This window comes from Nanorana parkeri, unplaced genomic scaffold (genome assembly GCF_000935625.1).
Source record: "Nanorana parkeri isolate BGI_ZX_2015 unplaced genomic scaffold, ASM93562v1 scaffold18, whole genome shotgun sequence".
In the NCBI taxonomy this organism is placed as follows: Eukaryota; Metazoa; Chordata; class Amphibia; order Anura; family Dicroglossidae; genus Nanorana; species Nanorana parkeri.
Genome location: NW_017306286.1, coordinates 3,810,417 through 3,834,144, shown reverse-complemented (window position 1 = coordinate 3,834,144; position 23,728 = coordinate 3,810,417). Strand labels below are relative to the sequence as shown.

Here is a 23,728-nt window from a genome sequence, read left to right as displayed (position 1 = left end):
CTGATTTCAGCTGTACATCGGTGCAGAATGAGTTCGCCTCAGCCAATCCAACATCTGGATCGGCTGAGCCGAAGCTACGGGAGCTCACTCACTGCTGTTCGCCCCTTTCTCATAGGGGTCGTACAGCAGTAAGTGAATAGCCGAATGCCTCATTCGGCTCGGCTATTCTCAGTACCTCCAAGGTAGCAAGCAAAATAGTAAAAAAATTAAATGAATGAAAAAAACATGTTGAAAAATTACTTAAATAATGTTAACAAAAATAGGAAAATGAAAAAAAGAATCTATATATCTATATATAGATATAGATATATAGATATAGATATATAGATCTATATATAGATAGATAGATAGATATATATAGACCTATATATATCTATCTATCTATATATAGATCTATATATATAGATATACAGTGCATACACACAACACTGACCATGTATTGGAGGATAGAAAGTCTTTTTCAACACAGATCCGTTGTCACTTTTACCTTCATTATAGCAGTTGTGCATTTTTTAAATTTGATGTATAGTGCTATAGAAATAAACGCCATATTTTAAAGAGAACTATGGGGTAACCTTTTTATCCCATAGTTCTCTACAACTTGTTACATACTGAGAGCGCCGCAGGCGGGACAGATCCCGACAATACTGTTGAGATCCACCCAGCTGGCTGATTGACAGCGGGCTCTGCCTATCTAGGGCCAGCTGTGCTCGCCCCCTCCCCTGTCCGTTCCTCCAGACAGTGCTAGAGGATTGGAGAGGGGAAGGGAATCCCTGAGGTGAGCGGTGTCTGCCAGTCACCGCTCTCTGCAGGGGGATCATCGGAAAGTGAGCGAGTGATGATATGTGTTTGCTCACTTCCCGATCAATAGAGTCGATGTGTGACAGTTTCATTGTCACATGTCGGCTTCAACTATGAGGATGAGTGTAAATCACTCACCTCATAGTTCTCCTTTAATTAACAAAATTAAAAATGTTGTATTTAATATTTTCTAATGTCAGAAACATGGAGGGATTTGGTTGTTGCAGACTGCCAAGCTGTCTGTTTATTTATAACTTGTTTTTAAGTGACTTGTGTGTTTTTAGTTGGGTTTTCTGGTGGCTAATATTGCCTCTCAGATTTAGCCTATAAAGTAGAACTGAAGCCATTGTCATTTAGTTTTGGATTAAAGGAGAATTAATGGGTGAGTGAAATACACTCATCCCCATAATTCAAGACGACCTGTGACACTGAAGCTGTTACACATCGGCTCTATTGATCGGAAAGTCAGCGAACATATACTGCAGATCGCTGACTTCCTGATCTTCTCTCTGCGGAGACTAGTGATTCCCCCTCTCTGTTTCTCTAGCGCTGAGGAATGGATGGGGAGGGGGCGGGCACAGCTGGCTCTGCTTCGAGAGAGGCAGAGCCAGCTGTCAATCAGGCAGCAGGGTGGATCTCGACAGTGTTGTAAGATGGTAAGGAGAGCCCTGCCCCTGAGGGCTTACAATCTAGTAGGGAGGGAGCCCACTATGTACTGAGTTTTGGGTCACTGGAGGACATCAGCATATGTCCTCCTGTGACCCTGAAAAGACCTTGGCCAAAAAGGGTTAGGATGGTTATAACCCCTTTCAGATAGTTTTGCCCTCTGTGTCCAATCTGGCAGGTTTTCTCACACTTCCTGTCCAGTGAGGCAAATCTCTGGTGGCCAGAAGGGTAACCCCATTGGAAGATTTCCCATCTATTCCGGTTCTGATGACAACACAGAATTTGGCTTTTTCTTTCACTTTCAGTGATAACAGTCACCAGGACAATAGAGGAGGTGAATCTCCCAAACAGGGACACAGACAGCAATAAAAACCTGACAGTTGTTCTAATCCCTCTCTACTCTATCCTAAATTAACAAAAAAGTGTTGGCTTCAGTTGCACTTTAAGGCTTCATTCACGCTTGCATATATCTGGGAAGTACAAACAAAGTTTATGTTTCCCAGATCTCTTTTTCCTGCATTTAGAAATTCTTGCTTTAAAGGATGTTTTGTCATGTTTAGTCACATTCAGCTGCATTTATATCAGTAAAGCAATGTTTAGAGTTTCTAATTGCATGCGCGCACATAATCTGTTTTCTCTAAACACAGCTAAACTGAACGGCCCTCAACACAAATCGTTGCGCTATATATGCGTTTAGAAAAGTGCTCTAAACAGATATAAATGCAACAAAGAACCAATTGCACACTGCTCAAGGTGGGAGGTTGAAGAGGTGGGACAATTATGTGATTGTGAACTTTAATAACGTTTTATCTTCGGTGTGGTGTGCACTCGATTCTTTGGTGGGAGGCATATGAGTGTGGATGGGCTTATGACCTGCACTTGCTGCACTCTTGAACATGGAGACTGGTGTGAGAATTGGAGCACTGATTATCCTTTGCATGGCCTACTTGTAAACGCAGGTTGGACACTGCAAGTGTGAATAAGGTCTAAGATCTTATGTACATGGCCTTCCTGTATTTAACATAGGAGATATTGATCTGGGAAGTAAAAGCAAACATATACTTCTCAGGTCTATATCTCCTGCCTTGTACTTGCGTTTATATGCATTTACACAGGTTTAGAATCATAAAACCAAGCTAAATTGTTACAGGAGGCACAAATGTTGTATTTGTGTAAATGTGGCTAGAGAGAATGCACCTAGGTGCTATTGAACATCTAGTGTGCATGCAGCCATAGAAAAGCAATACATGCTTCCAGATGTATTCAGCATGTAAATGAGCACCAAATACACCTTGACACATGTATGTTGACGCTCTTGAGCATGATGCCTTTACTTTGTAATTTCTTATAAATACAATACATTGATTTAGACAGCGACGAATTGGTGTTTTATTAATAAAATTTGCAACAAGCCCCATTTTTGCCGATCAGGGTAGTAAAACACCAGCTGGGTGGCAACCCTAGCTGTGTATAACTATAACAGATTTGAAGATGCACTTTATTTGTCTTTACTGGATATTGTGCCTCTAAGTTCATAATTAAGCACTAAGCAGAATGCACTTATTCCTAGGAATTCACTAATCTCCTGCAAACACTTTGCTGTACAATATCAAATGCACCAAATGGAATGCTGCTAGCGAAGACAGATTACGGTACTCTTTCATTTACAACTTAGCACATAATCTTTCACAAAGTAATAAAGTGCTTTTGAAAAGTATAGCGTATTTTCAGCATTTATACATTTTCAGCCATTAATGTAACATTTGCTTTAAAGTAATTTCAGATGGTGCATTGGTGTGTTTACATGCTTACTGTTCCATATTTTATAGTATTGTGTTTCATATACAGAAAGGTAAATGCTCCCTCTAGTGGTCATCTGTATATTAAGGCACGAGACTAGCAATCCTGGTGATGGACTACGGTCATTGAACATGCTTTTAAAGGCAGTGGTGTCCTGAGACCAGGGGTAGGCAACTCTGACCTTCCAGATGTTGTGGAACTACAAGTCTCATGAGGCATTGCAAGACTGACAGTTGCAGGCATGACTCCCAGGGGCAGAAGCGTGTTGGGATTTGTAGTTAAAATCCCAACATGCTTGCCCGGCGTTCTGTCCACCTCCTGGCAACCAGTGATGTCATTGGTTGCCAGGAACTGGGCAGGAGGAGGGCCAGAGGCCAGAGCATCCCGAGTTGCTATGAGCTGGGTGTGGAGATGTGTACAGCCTCCCAGCTCTTAGCAACCTGGCTCCCCCAATTGACCCAAAGAAATGCCTCCTGAGGCAACAGCCACAGGCTGCCTCATTAAAGGGATCGCCTTAGGTCAAGAAGATCATTCATCTCCACTACAACTGACCTGGGTTGACTGTCAGTACCTTACAGTCATTGTATTGCACACACCAGGAAACAGAGCCTGAATACATTAAAAATAAACATGTCTGACCCTAGATACATATTTAGAAACTACGCACAGAAAAAAAGATTGTTAAAATGTTAAAACTAATGAGTCTATTTTTAAACAACTAGCAGGGCTGTTTGCTCTGCAAAAAACTGTGAACATTCAATCTGTATAAATATATCAAAACAAATGTTCTTTAGTTTCTTTTAAAAGGCAACAGTATTTTTGAATGGGCTTTTGTGTAATACTACATTCTGGCCACTAGATGGTGATAATGAGCATAGAATATAATATTTATTAGTATAAGCATTATTTTCTATTGTCCTCAGTACCATCTAGTGGCCAGAATGTGGTATAACATGGAAACAAAACTAGGAAATACACTGTCCTATATAAACAATTAAAGAACATTCATTTGGCATATGTATAAAATGATTTACATGGTGACATATATAATGATAAAAAGGCTCCTGATTCCCTTTAAAAACTGATAATGTTCTGCCATTGTTTGCATATTCATGGTAGCTGGGTTCCCCTGCTATTTTGGTGTGCAGTATGGTGTGGACATTAAGTTAAGCAGCCTTTCTAAAGGCAGATTAATCTGTCAGTTAGATCACATTTGGCGTATCTCCTAAATGGTCTTGTCACTCATAATGATTTTGTGAATCTTTATTGAATACCAGTGTTCACAAACCTGAGCCATTTAAATTGAGGTTGATAATTCCTATTGAATAGGTGATGAACTACATACACAGACTGACAGAAAAATAGATAACTAACTCAGTACATAGCTAAATATTTCAGACAAGGAAAGAAACAATTTGAAGCATTATATGAAGTAGCGGTTAGTATGGCTTTCTGGCAATGTTCCACAGTATGTCTGAATACAGTCATACTGTATGGAATTATATATACATATGCATACATACAGTATATACAACTCTGATTTACTGATTTACTGTTAGCTGTCCCGGAACAGAAGTCAGGAGTATAATTCATGTACGGGATGGTTACATTAATGTAATGAATGGGTTGATACTTTATTTATGGATCAATAAACCTGTTTAATCCTTAACCCAGTGATAAATAATAACAGTTTCCAGCCCTTACATTTCTGATTTTATGCAGACTGGGTTCACTCCACTATAAGGATTTAACTTGGCATGTAAATAATTGTGATACAATACACATTGCAAACTGTATAGTAAATGCTGTCTATAGTGCAGTGGCTAATTGTACAGTATATAACAGGGTGCCTTAAAACCCATCACCAGGTAAAAAAAAAAAAAAACTATCTTACAGTGGGGCTACCCCCACACTGCAAGGGTTAACTGCTCATGTTTTCCTGGGTTATTGTGAAAAGCACTTGCCAGATTCCCGCTTCCACGGATACATGACCAGCACCCACTAGTGCTCCACTAACTGTCACTTAAATTACACATTGACCGTCACTATACTGTACAGGGGGGAAGTCTATGTGCTGGAGGCCTGCTGACATCATTATGTCTAATGCAGGGCCCATAGCCTTGCATAATATGGGAGTGCCCCAAGGGCCAGTCCACAAGACAAAACATAGGAAGAATGTGGAAAGCGCTGACTGCCAGGGAAGCAGGGATTGGGTAAGTAAAAGCCCTTTACACAGATACCCTAGAAATTAGTACACAGCTAAAGGAGAACTATTGGGAGACTGAAATGTACTCTTCCCAATATTTTGAGCCAGCGTCTGACACTGCAGCTGTCACATGCCGACTCGATAGCTCAAAAACTGAGCGATCACAAAGCGCTGATCACACATCTCACAGCATCTCCCTGCATAGAGTAGTGACTGACAGTCACCGCTTCCCGCAGGGATTCCACCCCCTCCTTTCCTCCAGCACTCATTGGAGGGCGGGCACAGCCAGCTCTTAAAAGGCAGAGCCAGCTGTCAATCAGGCAACTAGGTGGACCCCGACAATATTGTTGGGATCCTTCCTGGCTGCAGCGTGGCTCTGCACTGTCAGCATATAGCAGTCAGTAGCCTGCTAGATGCTGAGTTTGGGCCACAGGAGGACATTAGTAAATGTCCTCCTGTGAGCACAAAGAGGACTAAAGCCAAAACAAGGTTTGGCTTTAGTTCTCTTGTAACCCATGTAGTGTGGAGGCAGCCCTACTGCAAGGGGAGTTTTTTTTCTTTTTTTGTTACTTGGAAATAAACTTTATGCATAGAGGTATCCATACACTAAAATGTGAGTTTGAGAGACCCAAAAACATTCAGACATGGACAGCCAAATATTGAACAGATTTGGCTACAAACACATATGGCTAAACTAAAAATTGCAACCACACAGGGATTTAATGTAGTTGTCATATGACATCTGCATACACTGAAAGATGCACTCCTCATATAGATGGATTTTTCCATGTTGCCCATTTGATATTGGTGGACTTGCAATTGGCAGTGCAGTTAGTTTTACTCCCATACAGGCTAATTACTGGTAGAATTGATCTAAAAAGTCTAATGTGATCAGTACTGAGTATTTTAAATATTTAGCTAACAAAGCATGGAATAATGCCAAAAATGGGAAATCAGCTCAAATGAATACTGAGATCTGTTTTGGTTATTATAAGTCTTTTTAAAACTCTATGAAACCTATGAAAGGGTAGCTTGTTAAATAACATTTTACAATGACAAGCTCAGACCACTTAGACGGAAGAGTTATTACCCATTTTATATTTATAACATTTGCTTCTAAAAATGTTCACTTCACAAGCATATATTATAATTGAAACATTTCTCATCTATTCCTGTTCTGACGACAACCCAAAATTTGTTATTTTCTTTCAATTTCACTTTCAGGTATGACAGTCACCAGGACAACCGAGAGGATGAATCTCCCTAAAGGAGACACAGTAATAACATCCTTTGAAAGATAACAGGACGCTACAAGAGGTAAAAGATTCCAAAATGGTCTTTTATTAGGGAAAGATTAACAGGGTAAAAAAGCGAACACATTTTGGGGGTTAACACAATCTCCCCTTTATCAGGGATTGTAAATGATAACTTGTAAAATATATGCTTTAAAGATTGCTTGGCCTCAATGATGTGTAATAATAGTTACATCAATAGTTACATCAGACTGCTGCTCTTGCTGCAGAAACACCAATCTGATGTTATAACTATAATTGTTACACATCCTTCAGCAGTCTTCAGAGGATATATTTTACACATTTATTTTGAATACCAATTAACTACTATTGTAGCGAGCAATGCAGCGCACCACAATGCATTGCTTTCATGTGACATCGCTACTGCTTTGTAATTGGCTGATTGACTGCTCAGGCACCGAGCCCTGTCACTTTGGGTAGAGAGAGACTCCTCTGTCATGTGAAAGCTCCAAGAGGGAGCAAATGGTAGGGGACTATAAGCTGCTGTGGGGTCTGGCACTAAAATTCAGCCTGCGCTGCTCTGTAAACCCAACACTTAAATCCTTAAATATTACCACTAACCTTAACCCCTAAACTGTAACCATAACCTTAGCCAAACCTCTAAGTCTTGTTTTAAACAACAGTCCTGTAATAAATCCTACTTGTGCTGGGACTCTGATATCAAAAGCAACTCTCCCATAAAAACATATTTAGGTTAGGTTTAGACTCAATTCATTAAACTACTGTATAATCCATGCATTATTTTCCATAATAGTCATCATTTGCAGTCGTATCATGGATAATTTTAGCTCTTACTGCTGAAAATAAAAATCCTTATGGCAAATAATCAGCATAGCTTAGTAAATTGAACTTTGTCATTTAGTACTTCATTTAAAATGATTATGGATTAAATTAATTTGATTTCACGCGCTTATATTTACATGCTGTGTTAATTTTAGGGATAGCATTTTTTTATTCAGGGTAACTACTGGACACATATGCACATATCAAATGAGGGCAAAACATTTTTTTTAAATCTTGAGCTTAGCCCCGGTGTTATGTTCAGTTTAATGTTTAGCTTTATTCATAACTAGATGTTATAGCCTGCTGATAAAGTAAACTTTCTATAAGTGCTTCTTTCAGTCGTTTAAAGGAAAAATTGAATGGGGGGAATTTACTCAAACTGGGGCAGATGGAATCTTTGCCCATAGTAACTTCTCTCTCCAGTTTGCTCAGTTAAGCTTCGAAAATGAAAGATAGAAGCTGAGTGGTTGCCATGGATAACTATTCCAAATATTTATTAAATTCAAAGTATTTTCAGTGAGCACATAATTTATGTTATTATTGCACTGTTTACTGGAAAATAATTTTTACGGCTTTCCTATTTTACAAGCTTGCTTTTTCATCTTTCTGTTATTGTAATAAATAGAAGGCTTCTAGATTAGCCACTAGAGGAAGCTCTCAGCTGTTGAGACAAGGGAATTGAGGCAAATAGGCTGTTCAGTTTGCAAGGCAAGTTCCACTTTGCAAAGCCATTTTCCTTCAGGCCTGGTTCACATCCTCAACAAGTGTTCTGCTTGATGAAGGCTATTCTATGAGACCTCCAAAATCGTTGCATTGAGTGTATCGAGTTATGCTGCTCATAGGTCAGTAAACAGGCGTATTTGATTTGCTATTGGAGTGCTGGTGTTCATAAATTCTGTTTGCTATTTGACCACGTTGCCAACCGCCAACAGCCGCAGCACCCACCTTCATTATCTTTGGAACAGCGGTTTGGAGTGCGATGGGTTCATGGACTTTACTTTTACATGTTACATATTGCCATGAACGTCGGAGTGAGAGCAAAAATTCTAGAGCCATTGAGCAATGTTAGAACTAAATTGATAAGTGGTAAAAGCTTTTAAATTGTCCCCTATGAGAAATTTTGGGTATAGACGTTTTTTGCAGCTTCAGGGGCACACGCAATTTTAAGGCTTGACATGTTTGGTATCTATTTACCTGACGTGACCCCATCTTTTATATTTTACCAAAAAATTGGGTATTATTTTCTGTTTTTGTGCACTAAATCTCATTTTAGTGTATTTTATTCTAAAAATACTGATTTGATAAACATTTGCGCAAATACCGTGCAACATAAAAAATTGCAACTAGCATTTTTTTTATTCTAAAGAGCCTCTGCTTGCAGAAAATATATAATTATTTGGGGGTTTAAAGCTGTTTTCTAGCCAAAAATTGAGATTATATCATGTGTGTGTAAATAGTAAGTGGTTAAAAATGCGCAGCACGCGAAATCGCAAAAAGCTACCATGCCTAAAATTGGTCATAGGTGATACTTTAAAAGCTTTTACCGCTCAACAGTTTAGTGTTATCAGTAATTGATGGCCCTAGAATTATTGCTCACGCTCCCACATTCACATTGATATGAAACATATGTGGCGTAATCATTGTTTTCGGCCTGCCCATCGCTTGTTTGACACCAAGAAATGTGCTCCCCCTCCACTTCTGCGCCCCACCTCAGCTGCTGTGCTTTCCCCCTCCAACGTCGCTGCCGGTTATCCCGGGCACCACTGCCCCCCTGCGGGCCCGGCACAGCAGCTGCTTCCAGTGATGAAGTGTAGTGAGTGAAGTGAAAACTCACTTTGTAACATGATGTGTAGCGTAAGTATCGCTTTTGCACTAGGCACACCGACGTGTGTTTGCGTATGTACATGCATGCACGTGGGGGGCGGGGGACTTTAAAAGTTTTTTTTTTGCATTTTTTAATTTAATGTAACTTTCATTTTTTTAACACTTTTTTTTTTACACTAACTTTATTGCTAACACATATGTAATAGCTGATAGGGTGTGACATGTCCTCTTTAAGTAGATATCAGGGGTCTTTCAGACCCCTAATGTCACCTTGGGACCCCAAAGAGGAAGCTGAAGAAGCTAAGGAAGCTGAAAGCTGAGGAAGCACAGACGTGACCCCATCTTTTACGTTTTACCCAAAAATTTTATTTTAGTACAGCGTTGCATGACTGAATAAATGTCAGCCAAAGTACCACAGAGCTGAACACAGCAAGTGGTTAACTCAGAATTCTCATATGGCATATGCTCCCATTTTTCCCTATGCATCTGCCACAAGGAAAGTTTATAACTGTGGAGAAAAAAGTTTTATAAACGTAACCTCTAAAGAAATTCTATTTTGATAGAAATTGGAGGGGCGCCACTGCTGAACTCCTTTTGTTCATGTGAGTTGCCTGATTGGTCTGCTGATCATCTGACATCAGTACTTTCTGATCTGGAATGAGTTTTAAAATTAAGAAAAAAAAGTTTTGGACTAGATGAAATATACCTTTTTTTATTCTAAGGGGGAACTCACTTAGAACCGATATGTTGTTTGGCTGCTTTGTCCACCCAATTTCCAACTCTACCCAACTACTTCCACCATTACAAAACAAACTGATGATGTGAATCATTTTGTGTAATATCCAAAGAACAAATGATTTGAAAATCCAACTTCTACAGTGTCATCCTCAATATGGTAATTAGTAGGCGCAGAGACACAAACTACTATGGAGGAGTCTCAGCGCCTAAAATTGTAGGAATTCGGCAGGTGATTCAACCCTATGATGGTTGGGGGAGTTTATCCTTAAATATAGAGCATTCTTTCACTATTAATAATATTATTATTAGGTACTTAGGTATTGGACAGTAAAGTAAAGGCATTTTACTTGTTGTAACTACTTAAGCAGTTAAAGTGCTGTTTTTTTTCTCTTATGAAGCAGGGCACTCACCATCTGAAGCTTAATTTGTGCACATACTGATTTCCTTCTCACGGCCGCAAAGCTGCTGGCAAAGGTCTTCCTCACACAGCTTATTCTCTGCATGGCTTGCTGAGATTTCCCCTCCATCCCAGCCACAGAGCGACAGATCAGTGGAAACTTAGCCCGAGGCAAAAACAAGTCCTTCAAGTAGTCACTTGCATGCAAATGAGAAAGAGCAAGTTAGAAGCTTTAACTAGATTACAGCACAGTCCTCATGCTAAAAAAATAACAGTGATATGCTTATACTGAAAGGCTAAAAAGCAGCAGGTTTAGAAAATGTAATTAAATGGACAAGTAATCATACACAGAGTGATGCTACACATAAATCATTTCTGTAGCTCTAATTATATAGCGTCAAATAGTGAATTATATTGCGACAGCAGATTCAGTATCCCTATCAGTACGCAAGAACAAAAGTAATCTATGTAGGTTAGTAAATACAAAAAATGTTGATGAAAATGTTATGGGATTAAGATGTTTCTAGTCCTACACTGAACAGAGCTGTCTAATGTGGTCAGTAGAGTAGAAAATCAATAAGATGGGTGTTGTAGTAGAATAGTTAAAGAGCAGTAGGGAATTGCAGTTGGAATAGGTACTATAGATCCAATGGGAGTAGGGCGTGGCTAGTGTATTAATGTAATTAATGTATTGGAGCCTTTAGGCACTCCTGAGCTCCAGGAAATTACATGTATATATTTATATATCATTTATATCATACATACATACATGTATATATCATACATATAACAGAGAACCTATAATTAATATTAGCTTCCTACTGTGACATGCATTGTTTATGTGCCCATGTTTCATGTTTCACCCTGAATATGGGTGTAACATGAAACATGTTAAGAAATATGGAGTTATTCTTTAAAGGGTGACCATTTTTTTTTGCTTTGGATAGAGTACTGAATGGTTAAAACCTCTGTCAGGTTTTTTTATCCCAAGAACACAGAAAAAAGAGCTCCTGGAGGATATTGGAGTTCAGAAGCATTTTTAATAGCAGTAGTGGTAGTGGTAATCTTTAAAAAGCAAAAGCATTTTGGGGTACAAAAGGACCCCTTCCATTTGGGCTGAATGTTGCTAGACAGGGAAATAAATGGAATATGTTGTATGTTTTTGGACTAGTTATGTGATCTGAAATGCACAATCTATTGCTGCACAAAATCTTGTGCCAGATGCTGGTTTGGCAGCAATTTTTTTGTCTCCCATTTGGAAGAATTTCCTTGGCTTCCTGTCCTGCAGACACAACAGGAAGTGAGTGTCAATCTCACTACAATAGCGGAAAAGATCTCCATGTTTCAATAGGAGATTTCTTCTCACCTCTTGTTCTGGAGATCATCATAAAATGTTCTGTCCTTATGACTGCTGACTATAGAGAAGGTAAATCTCCCCAGGAACACAAACAGTAATAAAAACCTGACAGGGGTTTGAACTTTTCCCTGCTGCTATATGTATTTTACGGAACGCATTACATACATTTTGTACTATTTATATTCTCAGGTTTTTAATATGTTGAATTGTTTTCTTTGCAAAATGCAAGGGCTCTCATTGTGTCAGTTATATGAAATGAGTTGAATTTCTAGTGTTCTGTTTAGACACAATATGACAGAAGTAAAAGAAATCAATAGGGAGCAGTGTTCCAGACATCCCTGAATACCACAGCAAGCCTGAGAGCAAATGACTGAAATAACAATTGCAAGAAGATCTGTGTTAATGTGGCTGACATATTGTGCCAGGCTCACATAAAGCTGACTCCAAAGCCTTTGCTAATCTCCCTCTTTTCTCTCCCACTACAGGAATTAAAGACATTACAAAAATAAATGAACAAAATCAAATCGCCTCAACTTATTTCATTGCAAGTTATATTGATTGCAGGTATAAAGAGCATAATGTTCTGATTACATTTCAACTGGAGTTTCATGTACCCGCTCTCCCTATGAAGCTATAAATGTCAGCTGACTCAAAGTGCGTTTTAATGAAGATAATCATTTGAGGTCTGACAGAATGCAAAATGGGGATATATTTCTCCCCCCGCCTGTTCTGGTAACCTGCTTATTATCTTATATTCTTACTCTGTGTACTTACTTTCTATGTACATATGCAGTTAAAACAAATAGGGGGAAATGGTTTACCATCAAAGATCATAATAAACTGAAACTACCTTGAATACACTTTCCACTTGTCTAAAGTGCATTTCCATTATAAGACATACCACAGCCATTGACCATACATTGGAACATACATTGTTTGCCCTTGAATTTTAGGGTTAGTAGTAACCTCCCACTCTCACTCATTGAGCTACTTACGGTAAGTGAAATGTGCTTTTTTAGAAAAAATTACCTATTCTTTTTTAAATTCTTTTGCAGTTTGGGTGTATATTTAATTTAGTTTATTTAATTTAATGGTATAATAAGCTGTAAATGGGACATTCACCAAATATTCACTGCAGGTGAAATCTCCCTGGTGCATGTGTGTCAGGAAGCCAGAGCAAGACATTCTGTGGAAGCATCTGTGCATGCATGTGTGCCTGGTTTGGTTCATAGAATCATGCCCATACATATACTGTGGGATTACGCATTATGAACCTTGGTGCCAAATTCCTCTGTTTTTCCTTATTTTTATTATTTTTATATACATTTTTTCACAAATATGATTCTGTCCCTATTCTTTATTCCTCTGTTTTTACAACTATAACATGCTGTTTTATACTATAGACTATCTATATTAAACATATGTTTTTAGTATTAGAATACTTTCAAAGCCAGATTTCATGATAGGTCACATGATAGGCATCATGGCTTCCAGGGGAGGCCCACCGTGTGCTGCTATGCCACCTGTTGTGCCTGTGCATTCTCCCTGGTGGAATAGCATTCTGTCTAGCCACAGCTCACCTGTTTAGTATATGAACACTGCAAACTAAATTGCTAGCAGGATAGGAAAACAGTTTGCTCAACTCTTTTATGAGTATCTACTAGGTGTACCAATGCAGAGTGGGTACACTGAGCTCTGATCTCATGTTCTGTTTCTGGTTCATCAAAGTGTGAAAAGTCAGTGAAAAATTAATAAATATATGATGCAAAAAAACTAATTTCAAGTCTTCTATGTTGAGGTAGACTATGCATTATTGTCAGAGTTACTAATGTATTGCAATTGTCCTGTGTAGACAGATCCCAGCAACCAAAAAAAAGCTGAGATTCAGAAGAACACAGCAAAGTGAAGAACTATGAAAGAGGAAAAAAATTAAATAAAGCTCAGAAAATTAAAAACACAAAGTTTTAGGTAGAACATTTTAAAGACTAAATTTGGATGTTGATAGGAAATGTAGAACACTCCCAGTTATCCATGAACAACTAGAAAAATAATAGCATGCATCTCTTTTCAACTCTCTATTTGGAAAAGAATGTAGCACAGTATGTTCATGTTGGTAATGACCCATAAAATAAATAATAATATACCACACCCACACACTCTTTTGTGGACCGCAGCATTCATTTTGGTCACAAAAATATTCAGTGTCAAGGTAGGTTCAGATTGTGCAAATGACTGTTGGATATTAAAAGTATAAATTGATTGGTGACTATGAGTTGATTGGGATGATATTTATCTTAAAGAAAACATTGATATACCTATGATATTCAAATCTCTTTACTTACATTTTAGACTGCTGCAATACCTGAATGGCATTTTCTGCTGATAGGTTCAATTTGGCTTTATTGATCCAACTAGTTGCATCGTATCGAACAGGATCTTTACAAAGCTGGTGAAGGATCTCAAACTGAAGTGGCTGTTCACACTTACGTACGGGCCCTTTATCTGGAATTCAAGTCACTTTCAGTTTGTGGAATATTAGTTAAAGTTTATTTATCTTCTTATAATGCAAGAAATCATATCTATTGACAATATCCTGGATAAAACATCTATGATTTATCACTCTGAAACAACTATTCACAAAATTGATCTATTATACAACTGTAGTACTAGTACATACTACAAACGTTACAAACAAATACATAGATATTATTTATAGTGAGACTGTGTACAGCATCACTTATGATATAGTTTTTTCATCAAACATTTATTTCAAAAGGACATGAAATTTTAATTATTTGACTTATTGATGTTGTACAGTATATTTGTAATGGGTTAGCACTCTTTGCCTTGCCGGCAATACATGACAGCATCCATCTTCTTACCTTGTCTATCTTCACTTTTATCTTCATAGTATGAACAAAGACGGTCAAGAACATTAACATCACTGGAGCCCTGGATGAGAACTTCTTCATCAAGAATCCAAAGAAGGCCTTTCTTCTCTTCCATTTGATTGCTGGCTTGCACATTTATCTGTTACAAAAAATACATATGTAAAAAAAATTGTGTTGTTCAGAAACTAACATTACAATTAAAAAAGAAGCTGTTCAGCATTGTGGATCTGCAATATAAAAAGATTAAGAAACATAATTTCTGTATAACTATCACAGTTTTTTTCAGTTTTGGATAGAATTCTTCCTTTCATCACTTAAGTGCCACCTGTCCTACAATGGATTGTCTACTGGAATATATTAATAAAGCACTTCTGCAGGTGACCCAATAATGCTTCTCAGCCAAGAGGGAGACATTCAGGGTGATAAAGGGGAATGAAGATTCAGCAAGTGACTAAACCATGAAAATTGCATCCTAAACTGTCAATAGGCTTTTTGTTGAGTTCTATATTTAAACAGTTGCTCCTGTTATTTAAATTTTTAGATGGCTCAAAAGTTTAGTGACATTGTTGACTTGAAGACACACAAGCCCTGTGTACAAACAGCTGTTTCTCTGAGCTCATTCATATAAGCCTCTCTATTCCCCTTTGTCTTTAGTCTTTAACCTTTCTAAGTATCAAAGTCCTTACAGTGAGATCAGATAATTTATATGACCAGTATCTTGGTGATTTAGTTGAAAAAATGTTTCTTGAGTGCTGTGTTGTTCTGCAAGGTGCCAACAGTTTTCTGAATAACTCTAGTTAAAAATAAGCATTGATTTCCTGGTGCTCAGCCTTTCTAAATAACCAGCTCATTGTGTTATACATTACTGGGAAGACCACAGTTCTGCATATGCAAATTTTTACTGGCAATTGTTCACCATCTTGTCACAAGACATGTCATAGATATCTTTGCAGAATAGATGTGCCTTTCAATTTCATGTTACCCTCTACAGGAATTTTGAAACCCAGGAAAATAAGGTCCTTCTATTTGCAGAGAAAGTTGACAATACTAGTCATAATATTAGTGTTTACATCATGAGCAGCAAGCCATCTTTTATACTTGCTTCTTTCGCCTTTCACCTCTTTCAACAACAGACTCGATATATCCTATTCAATTTCAGGCATCACAATGTACCACCCACATATCTGAAGCTGTTTATAATCCTCCTGCTGATTTTAATTCTAATACATTATATATAGTATGTGATCTATTTTAAATAAACATGGGATTCGTTTTTAAACCTATTAGTTATCAGTTGTAAATATTGTTTCTACATTTGATTACATATTGCAAAAGGCACAAACATGGTATCCTAGCGTCTCAATCTCCTTAGGGCCTAGCCACAGTTCTTTTATATTATACATGCTTTGACCTAGTTACTGTGTTCTACATGGTCAACAGCTTTAGTTATCCCTACTACATCAGCCAGTTCTCAATCCATTCATTGCTAGAGTTTAGTTTGAGGGTATTGAGCATTATGTTGCTATGCAAAAAATGCAATAAGCATAGTTGGTAATATCCACAATACACTGGCAGTATGTTAATAATAAACATTACCCGACAAACATATTAGCACATTATAACAGGCTTAACCTGCCAAACTGATCCGCTGCAGCACTGCAAACCTCCCTCTCTGGCACTTCCATCCTCAGCTCTGTCCGTTTTTTGAGTCTTCGGCCATGCATGTGCATAGGAATTACTTCATCTCAGCATGCAGGGTCTGTGCTCTGAACTGCACATGCATGGCAAAAAAAGAAGCTTTTATAGCAGAAGAGACTTACACAGTCTCTTCTGCCATGGAAAGCCAGACAATCAGCAATTTGTTGACCTTTACTTCCCCTTTAAAATGGATACATAAAGGTCATATCCTGGCACCACTTAAATCAATTTTTTTCAACTTGCCTTTTATATAGTTTGGAAGACATAGTGCTGTCTTTATGGCTCTAGACACATTTGCTTAATGTTATTCTGCATAATGTCTCTGTCTCATGAGATTCATCACTTAGATCAAACAGCTATTCATAAACTTTATGGAGCTCCAATTTAGTTTTTATATGTTGTAAATAACAGATGCTATCTACAAGTCACTGTCCACTTGTGTATGAAAATTGGAGTGGAGTATAACTGCACATTATAATCATGTACAAAATTCAAGTGTGCATAACAGATGACCCAAGATGGCTTGTTTCACAGCATGAAACACTGACGCTTTGCTACAGGTGTGCATGAGGGAAGCCACCATAGAAATATATGGCTTTTCTCATGCTGACACAAAATAATTTGGCTAAATATCTTAAATAATCTGGTGTCCTTGTAAGTGTTCCCATGTATTGTATCGTCAGTTCTAATTATTTAAAGGGGTCCCCAAGAAATTGATTTAAAAAATGATTCTGGCCACTATATGCTAGTTGAGTGGCTGATAGCATTTCACAGTTAAGGTTTACAAAATTAATTGAGAAGCATACAGTCATACAGGGTCATTCACAAAGCTGACGAAGGCAGCAGAGTGAATAACCCAGCTGAAGTGGAGTGAGCCGAGAGCTGTTCCGCTATTCACTTCTGGCTTGTACAGCTGATTTCAGCCGTACATCGGCTGAAATCAGCCGTAAAGTGGCTGCCTTCGGCTGTCTTCATTCAGGCGAATTTGAGTGCTGGTGACCTACATTCTTCTACTTTGTGTTTTGCACGGTGCCATCCGTGATAGTTACTGCGAGCACCACCTTTGTTAATTGGCCGGGACTGCTGAAAGGTGTGCGGAGAGCACCCCCACCAACTGCAACCATTACCATTACTGACACTGACCCACACACACACACACAGACTATGGTGGTGGTGGTTTCTATGGTACAGAGAACAATGAAGTATGCTGCTGTGGTGGCGGCAGGGGGAATGAGTGACTGAACTATATGGGAGTGAATAGTATACACTGCGAATAATGCTGTCACATACTTTATTGTTCTATGAATTATAGAAACCGGAGCCTGAGCTGTCAATCTGGCTATGCACTCTATATGAGGTCTCTGTCCTCAGAGAAGAACTGAAAACCTGAATGTGGAGTGGCCTACAAACTGCAGTTTCTGGTTAGATATAAAAGTTTGGATTGGGTGTGTATATTTGGTAATATTCTACTTATATTTCTACTATACTTTTTATATGTGCAATGCATTGCATGTGATTGTCCGTGCTACTGGGACAACCCATGAATGTGTTTTTTCTCTTTGTGTGGCAAACTTGCATTGGAGTGGTATAGTTATAATGTTTTTAGGAATGCACAGATACTTTTCGAGTACCAGTGCAGATGCTTGGCATTTTCATGCGAACTACCAGGGTTGCAGCGGTTGCAGCTGGGACCGGGCTCTGGAACTCCACCACTGTCCTGAAATTATTAGTCTGTATTGTTTTAGAAAAACTGTCACATGACAATAAACAAAAATGTACCAGTACTGGTACTTGTAAGTACTCGGCAAGTACCAGTACTCGTACTCGCAAAACTGGTATCTGTACATCCCTTTATTTATATTTATAAAAACAAAATCGTACATTAAAACAGAGATGTACAAATCCAGGAGCTCTGTGTGCTCCTTACAAATGACAGCTGCCTCCTAACTTTTTAATTTTTCTCTAGTGTAGTCTTGGAGCTCAAAAGTATTGTTACATGTACTCATACTTGTACCGAGTACTGTACTTGGTATCTGTGCAACCCTAGTTTTTGCAATGTAAAAAAATAGTGCTCAGAAGTAATTACTGCTGAATAGTTGTGTTATTTGTTTTTTTAACCCCTTAAGGACCTAGGCCTTTTTTTTGTGTTTTCGTTTACATGTTATAATCCACATTGTAAGCCTGAAAATGACTTAAAACTCCCAAACATTATATATGTTCTGAAAGCCAAGACCCTGTAGAGTAAAACGGTGGTAGTTGTAAATGTTTATGTTGCACGACATTAAGTGCATTTTTCACAAAATGTTGGGGTTTGATAATACGTTGTGCTAAAGGAGAACTATGAGTGATTTTCACTCCACCCCATAGTTTGAGCCGACGTGTGACAATGAAACTGTCACACGTTGGCTCTATAGTTCGAGAAGTGAGCGAACCTATACCGTCGCTCGCTCACTTTGCGATCATCTCCCTGCAGAGAGCGATGACTGTCAGTCACCCCAGCTTCGATCATCCAGTGCTGAGTGGAGAAACGAACGGGGGAGTGAGCGATCACAGCTGGCTCTGCCTCTAGATGGGTGGATCTCGATAGCATTGTCGGGATCCGTCCCTGCTGCGGTGCTCTCAGTATATCGGGGGCAATAGCCCGCTTTATACTGAGCTTTGGGTCATGGAAGGATGCTAGTATATGTACTCCCGTGATCCTAAAAGGTTACCCCATAGATCTCTTTTAAGTTAAATTTAGTGCCCCAAAACACTATATAAAACCCTTCTTTGTCAAATATAAAAGATGAGGTTACAATGAGTAAATAGATCCCCAACATGCCCAGGTTAAAAATGGTGTGCGTCCGTGAAACTGCAACAAAATTCAGTACCCCAAAAGGTCCATAAACAACGCTTTAAAAGCCCTTACAGGTCATCAGTTTAGAAATAGGCGTAAATATTAGCCCTAGAACTATTGCTCTCACTCTTCAGCAGATAATTATAATTTAGCATTCTTAAAACAAAAATTACTTACATTTCCCATTAAAACATATATTGTGATCTGATTGTGAAACATAGTATAAATGTATTTGGATAAAACTTGGGCAATCACATGGAAAAAAACAACAACTCTTGAGACAGAATGCATTACATTATGTGTTAATCAATCATTTGGCACTGTACAGCTATAGCAAATGAACTGTAAATCCTCAATAAACATGATCCCAGCTCATGTAAATAATTATGAGTATGAACATTTTTTAATTCTTGCATAATGAGGTATGAAGGCCATACATTTAAAAATGATTGCAAAGAAGATTAAGATCAATATTTTATAGATTATTTGCAAGTTTTATACTGACATTTATATTTTTACGGCTCTATATTTACATTAAGCATCTGCTGTAAATAAAGAAATGTAGTGAAAATAAAGTGTATTTATTGTCATATTTTATCATCCCGTAATAAGTTATCTGTAAAAAGAATATAATGTTATGTCCTCCTGAGGCATATTAGATAGTCAATGCCTATGGAAATGTTTATTCATTTAGAGCAGTCTTTCTCAACCATTTTAACATGGAGGAAACCTTAAAATAGCTTTCAGGTCTCAAAGAACCCCCTACTAATAAGTACTATATGTATATTGCAGACCACAATATAAATAATGAATTGAGATATGAGAAGAAATTAAAGAAAATGGAATGTAGTGTACTTTGCATATTTTTCATGCCCATGTCTCAATATTTATGGCAATAAAATAAATGCAGACAGTGAAGGTTTTAGTGTTTTCGACGGTCATTGGAAAAATATCCCCTTACAATATTGATCAGTAAAAAAGTGCCTCTTGACTTTGGCAGTCATTGAAGAAGGGCATCCTTAAATTGGTGATCAGTGGGAGAAAGCCCCCTCTAACAATGGTGGTGAGTTGGAAGAATGGCTTTTGCTTTGGTGGTCAGTGGAAAGAACAGATAGCTAACAGTCCACAGTTACTTTTCTGAGAGGTAGAAGTTGCTCATTGCCCAAGGAGCCCCTAGTAAACTCTACAGAAACCATAGTAGAGAAGAGCTGATCTAGTGAGTCAAAACCATTAAATTACAAAACTTTGTTGCTCCAAGGGCTCATGTTGATGTGTGTTTTTGTCAAATACAGCCATTTCCGTTTGAATGCAGCTCTGCTCAAGTACATGTGCTTGAGTGCAAAGCGCATTGCTTGTCAAGAAAAAGTGGCATTTGACCTGCTATCATGTTCTGACATATGACGTGATACTTTTGAAGAAATACAATGCAAAGCAGTTCAAACGCAGTGTTTGAACTGTGCACTACTGCATTGAAGACAATAGGAAGTTGCTGACCTATATTTGACAGGAAAACAATGTCCATCTACATGAACCCTAAGAAAAGTTATTCTCTCCGATTGTAGTATATAGGTGCATAAAGACATAAGAAAAATGTTTATCCAATCAATTCAATAGCAGGAAGGTCATTTCTGTAAGCCTTCCTTGACCCAGGTAGACATATCCTTTCTGCGTGTCATCTCATGGACAAACACTTTTGTTGAAGTTGGCCCCCTTACTCCTTAGTGTACCCAGAACTACCTTCAGCCTCACCACAGAGATCTTACCCTAGGATCATTGGAAATGACAATCAGATTATATAATAGGCCACATTAGGAAGCCAAAGTCCATGTACTGTACTTTACAAAAGTTACTAGCCAACATCCACCACAGAGCCAGTTCTTTCAGGGTGTATCTTTCAATAAATCAGGCAACAGCCATTTTGTAATGAATTTCAACAGGGTTTATTTGGTAGAACTTGCAAAGTTATGAGAAGGAAGTTGAGGGAACACAGGATACCCTAATCACACTATACTATACATCTGCTTCTGCTGTTGCTAAGGCATCCAGAGTTGGTGTGACTTGCATTAGTTTCATTGCTTGACATCACCTTTATTAGACCGCATATTACTCATAACTGAAAGAATAATCCTTGCAATTGCCCTCATAAATTAACAACTTTACAATATTAATTTTCTAAACAATGAAATGGCAGTACAACTCTATGGGAAAAATTACATTACATTATTGCCACAATCTTTATAGTTGTACTACCAACTGCTATCACTAAATAAGAAAAGCCACTTGCAGGTTGACAACAACTAGCACAAGGGTGGCATCACTGAGTCTTCTTGTGAGATCCTGGGAAAGCTGAGGACTCCAAATGATCCTCCCCAAAAGGATGTACTCCTGCAAAGTGCTAGACCATCTACTTTTGAAAATTACAACCCTGACGTTGTTCCCACTGCAAGGTTCATGCTGTCAGTAACAGGAAGCAAGGAGCAGCAGGAACGCAGGTAGTAAGTATTTTTAATGCTTTTTCCAGATGTTGCCACAGAGGAGGACCTTGTATTTTAGAGCAAGATCCACTTTAAGTATCTCAAATGAGTAAATGGTAACGACTGTTTTGTTTCCGTACCATGTAGTAACGTTGTCATTGCCTTACCTGGCCTAAAAAAGGATCTGCACAATCACAAAACTTACAGATACCAATCCCTACACACCTTATGATTTCTCTGCCCAAATGGCAATATGAGAGAGAAAAAAAGTAGAAAATGTTCACCTATTAAATGTAAACATCAATGCATGAAATATATAAGGGCAGAGTATACCGTGAGTGTTGAAAAAAAGACAGAATCAAGTGACCACTGCAATGTCAGGCAGCTTGACAGCTAACATGGGTAAATCTGAGGGAACATCTTAAACATCTACCAAGACATACAAAATCCAACAAAAGAGTTACAGAGATAGAGACAGAGGCAGTCAAAGCTTATTCCAATTAAGATGATGTGATTGGAATACACAACAAGCATGCCACTTTCAACTGCTCACCTTAGACTTGCCTAGAAATAGAATTAACGTATTGTGTAAATAAAAACAATATAATGCTACAATCTACTTTTGCAATAAATATGGTTTTCTTTGAAGGAGGCATATTTTATATAGTAGGAACCTCACCAAAGGACATCTAAATTAATTTATTAAGCTGGATTCACACCAGATGTGTTGAGGCTGCGCTGGCTATGTGTTGCAGCGCAGCTGCTGTTGTGAATTGGCCCTAATAGAGGTTTGGTTTTTTTGCAAGCATGCTACTTAGACCTTCTGCCGCAATGACTGATGCATAAAAGGCTACAGAGCTAGAGGACAGTTTGTTACAATATACAGTATACTCACCATATTGGTCTAAACGTCATTCTATATAAATTACAAAAATAATAATACATACAATAAAAATAACGATAACATACAATGGTATATCTATAAACCATGAAAACCCTTTTATTGTGAATTTCGAGCTTCCAGTTATCATCCCAGATCTGTCATATTGATGCACTTTTTTCTCAAGCTTTTTTTTTTTTTATTGGTCCAGTTTACCTCACACTAAACTAATAAGCTGGTGCTACGTAATGTTTCACAGTGAAGTTTTTTTCTTGTTCTGAACAGAAATGGATTTGAAGTAATTTAATAGTTGTGATGTTGGCAGCAGGCAGTGTGAAGTGATAAGGGACTGGAATTCAATTAAGGAGCATAACTGGGAACAGGAAAAACAGTCATCCTGTGAAGGCTTGGGCAGCTGGAACCCCAGAAGAATGAAAGGATTTAGGATGTCAACATCATTCCCAAGATGCAACACTAATGTTAAACCCTTCCTGCACATAAGCAGTCTACTGCTTGCACCCTTTCCTTCTACCTAAATGCAATCTATGTCACTGCACATTTCCCCCATGTGTACTGTATATATCACTGCAATTTTAAAACAGTCAGAGGTCATACCAGCTTACCTAAGGACTGCAATGCTGTGGTTGTCAAAGATTTACCTACCAGGAATAAGGACTAAATGGCATTGCACATACAAAGGGACTAGACCTCTCCTGTTCTGCATGGCACCATAATAACCTTCCTATAGTGCAATGTTTGTTATGGAAGGATTGCAGATTATGCTGAACTGCTTGTAAGGGGAACTTATCTCTCTTTGACCACCAATGTAAGGAGCATTCTTTGTTCCGTTATCTGCCGATGAAAGATGCATTCCTCCTCCCATTCTTCACTATTATAAGAGGTACTCAAAAACTTCCGGTTCCGGCGCCCATGTGAAGAGCAGCAGGGAGACGGCGCTCCCCCTCGACACAGCCGAACTAACATAAAACCGGCTCCGATGGCCCCCCCAATCCCCTCCCGCTACTCACGGGAGTTGTGTGGCAGGGCATGGACCGTTTCCTGGC

At 38.4% G+C, this 23,728-nt stretch overlaps 1 protein-coding gene across 1 annotated transcript in view; it reads right to left on the bottom strand.

The window, feature by feature from the left end:
* The window catches only part of MYO18B (myosin XVIIIB), a 427,031-nt gene that overhangs the window by 255,447 nt on the left and 147,856 nt on the right, over positions 1-23,728 (bottom strand). Inside the window, exons 17-19 of the mRNA XM_018560492.1 lie at positions 14,768-14,915; positions 14,228-14,387; positions 10,542-10,725 (exon numbers count right to left, since the gene is read on the bottom strand). Of these exons, the coding sequence (XP_018415994.1) occupies positions 10,542-10,725; positions 14,228-14,387; positions 14,768-14,915 (492 nt within the window). The remainder of the gene's footprint in view (positions 1-10,541; positions 10,726-14,227; positions 14,388-14,767; positions 14,916-23,728) is intronic.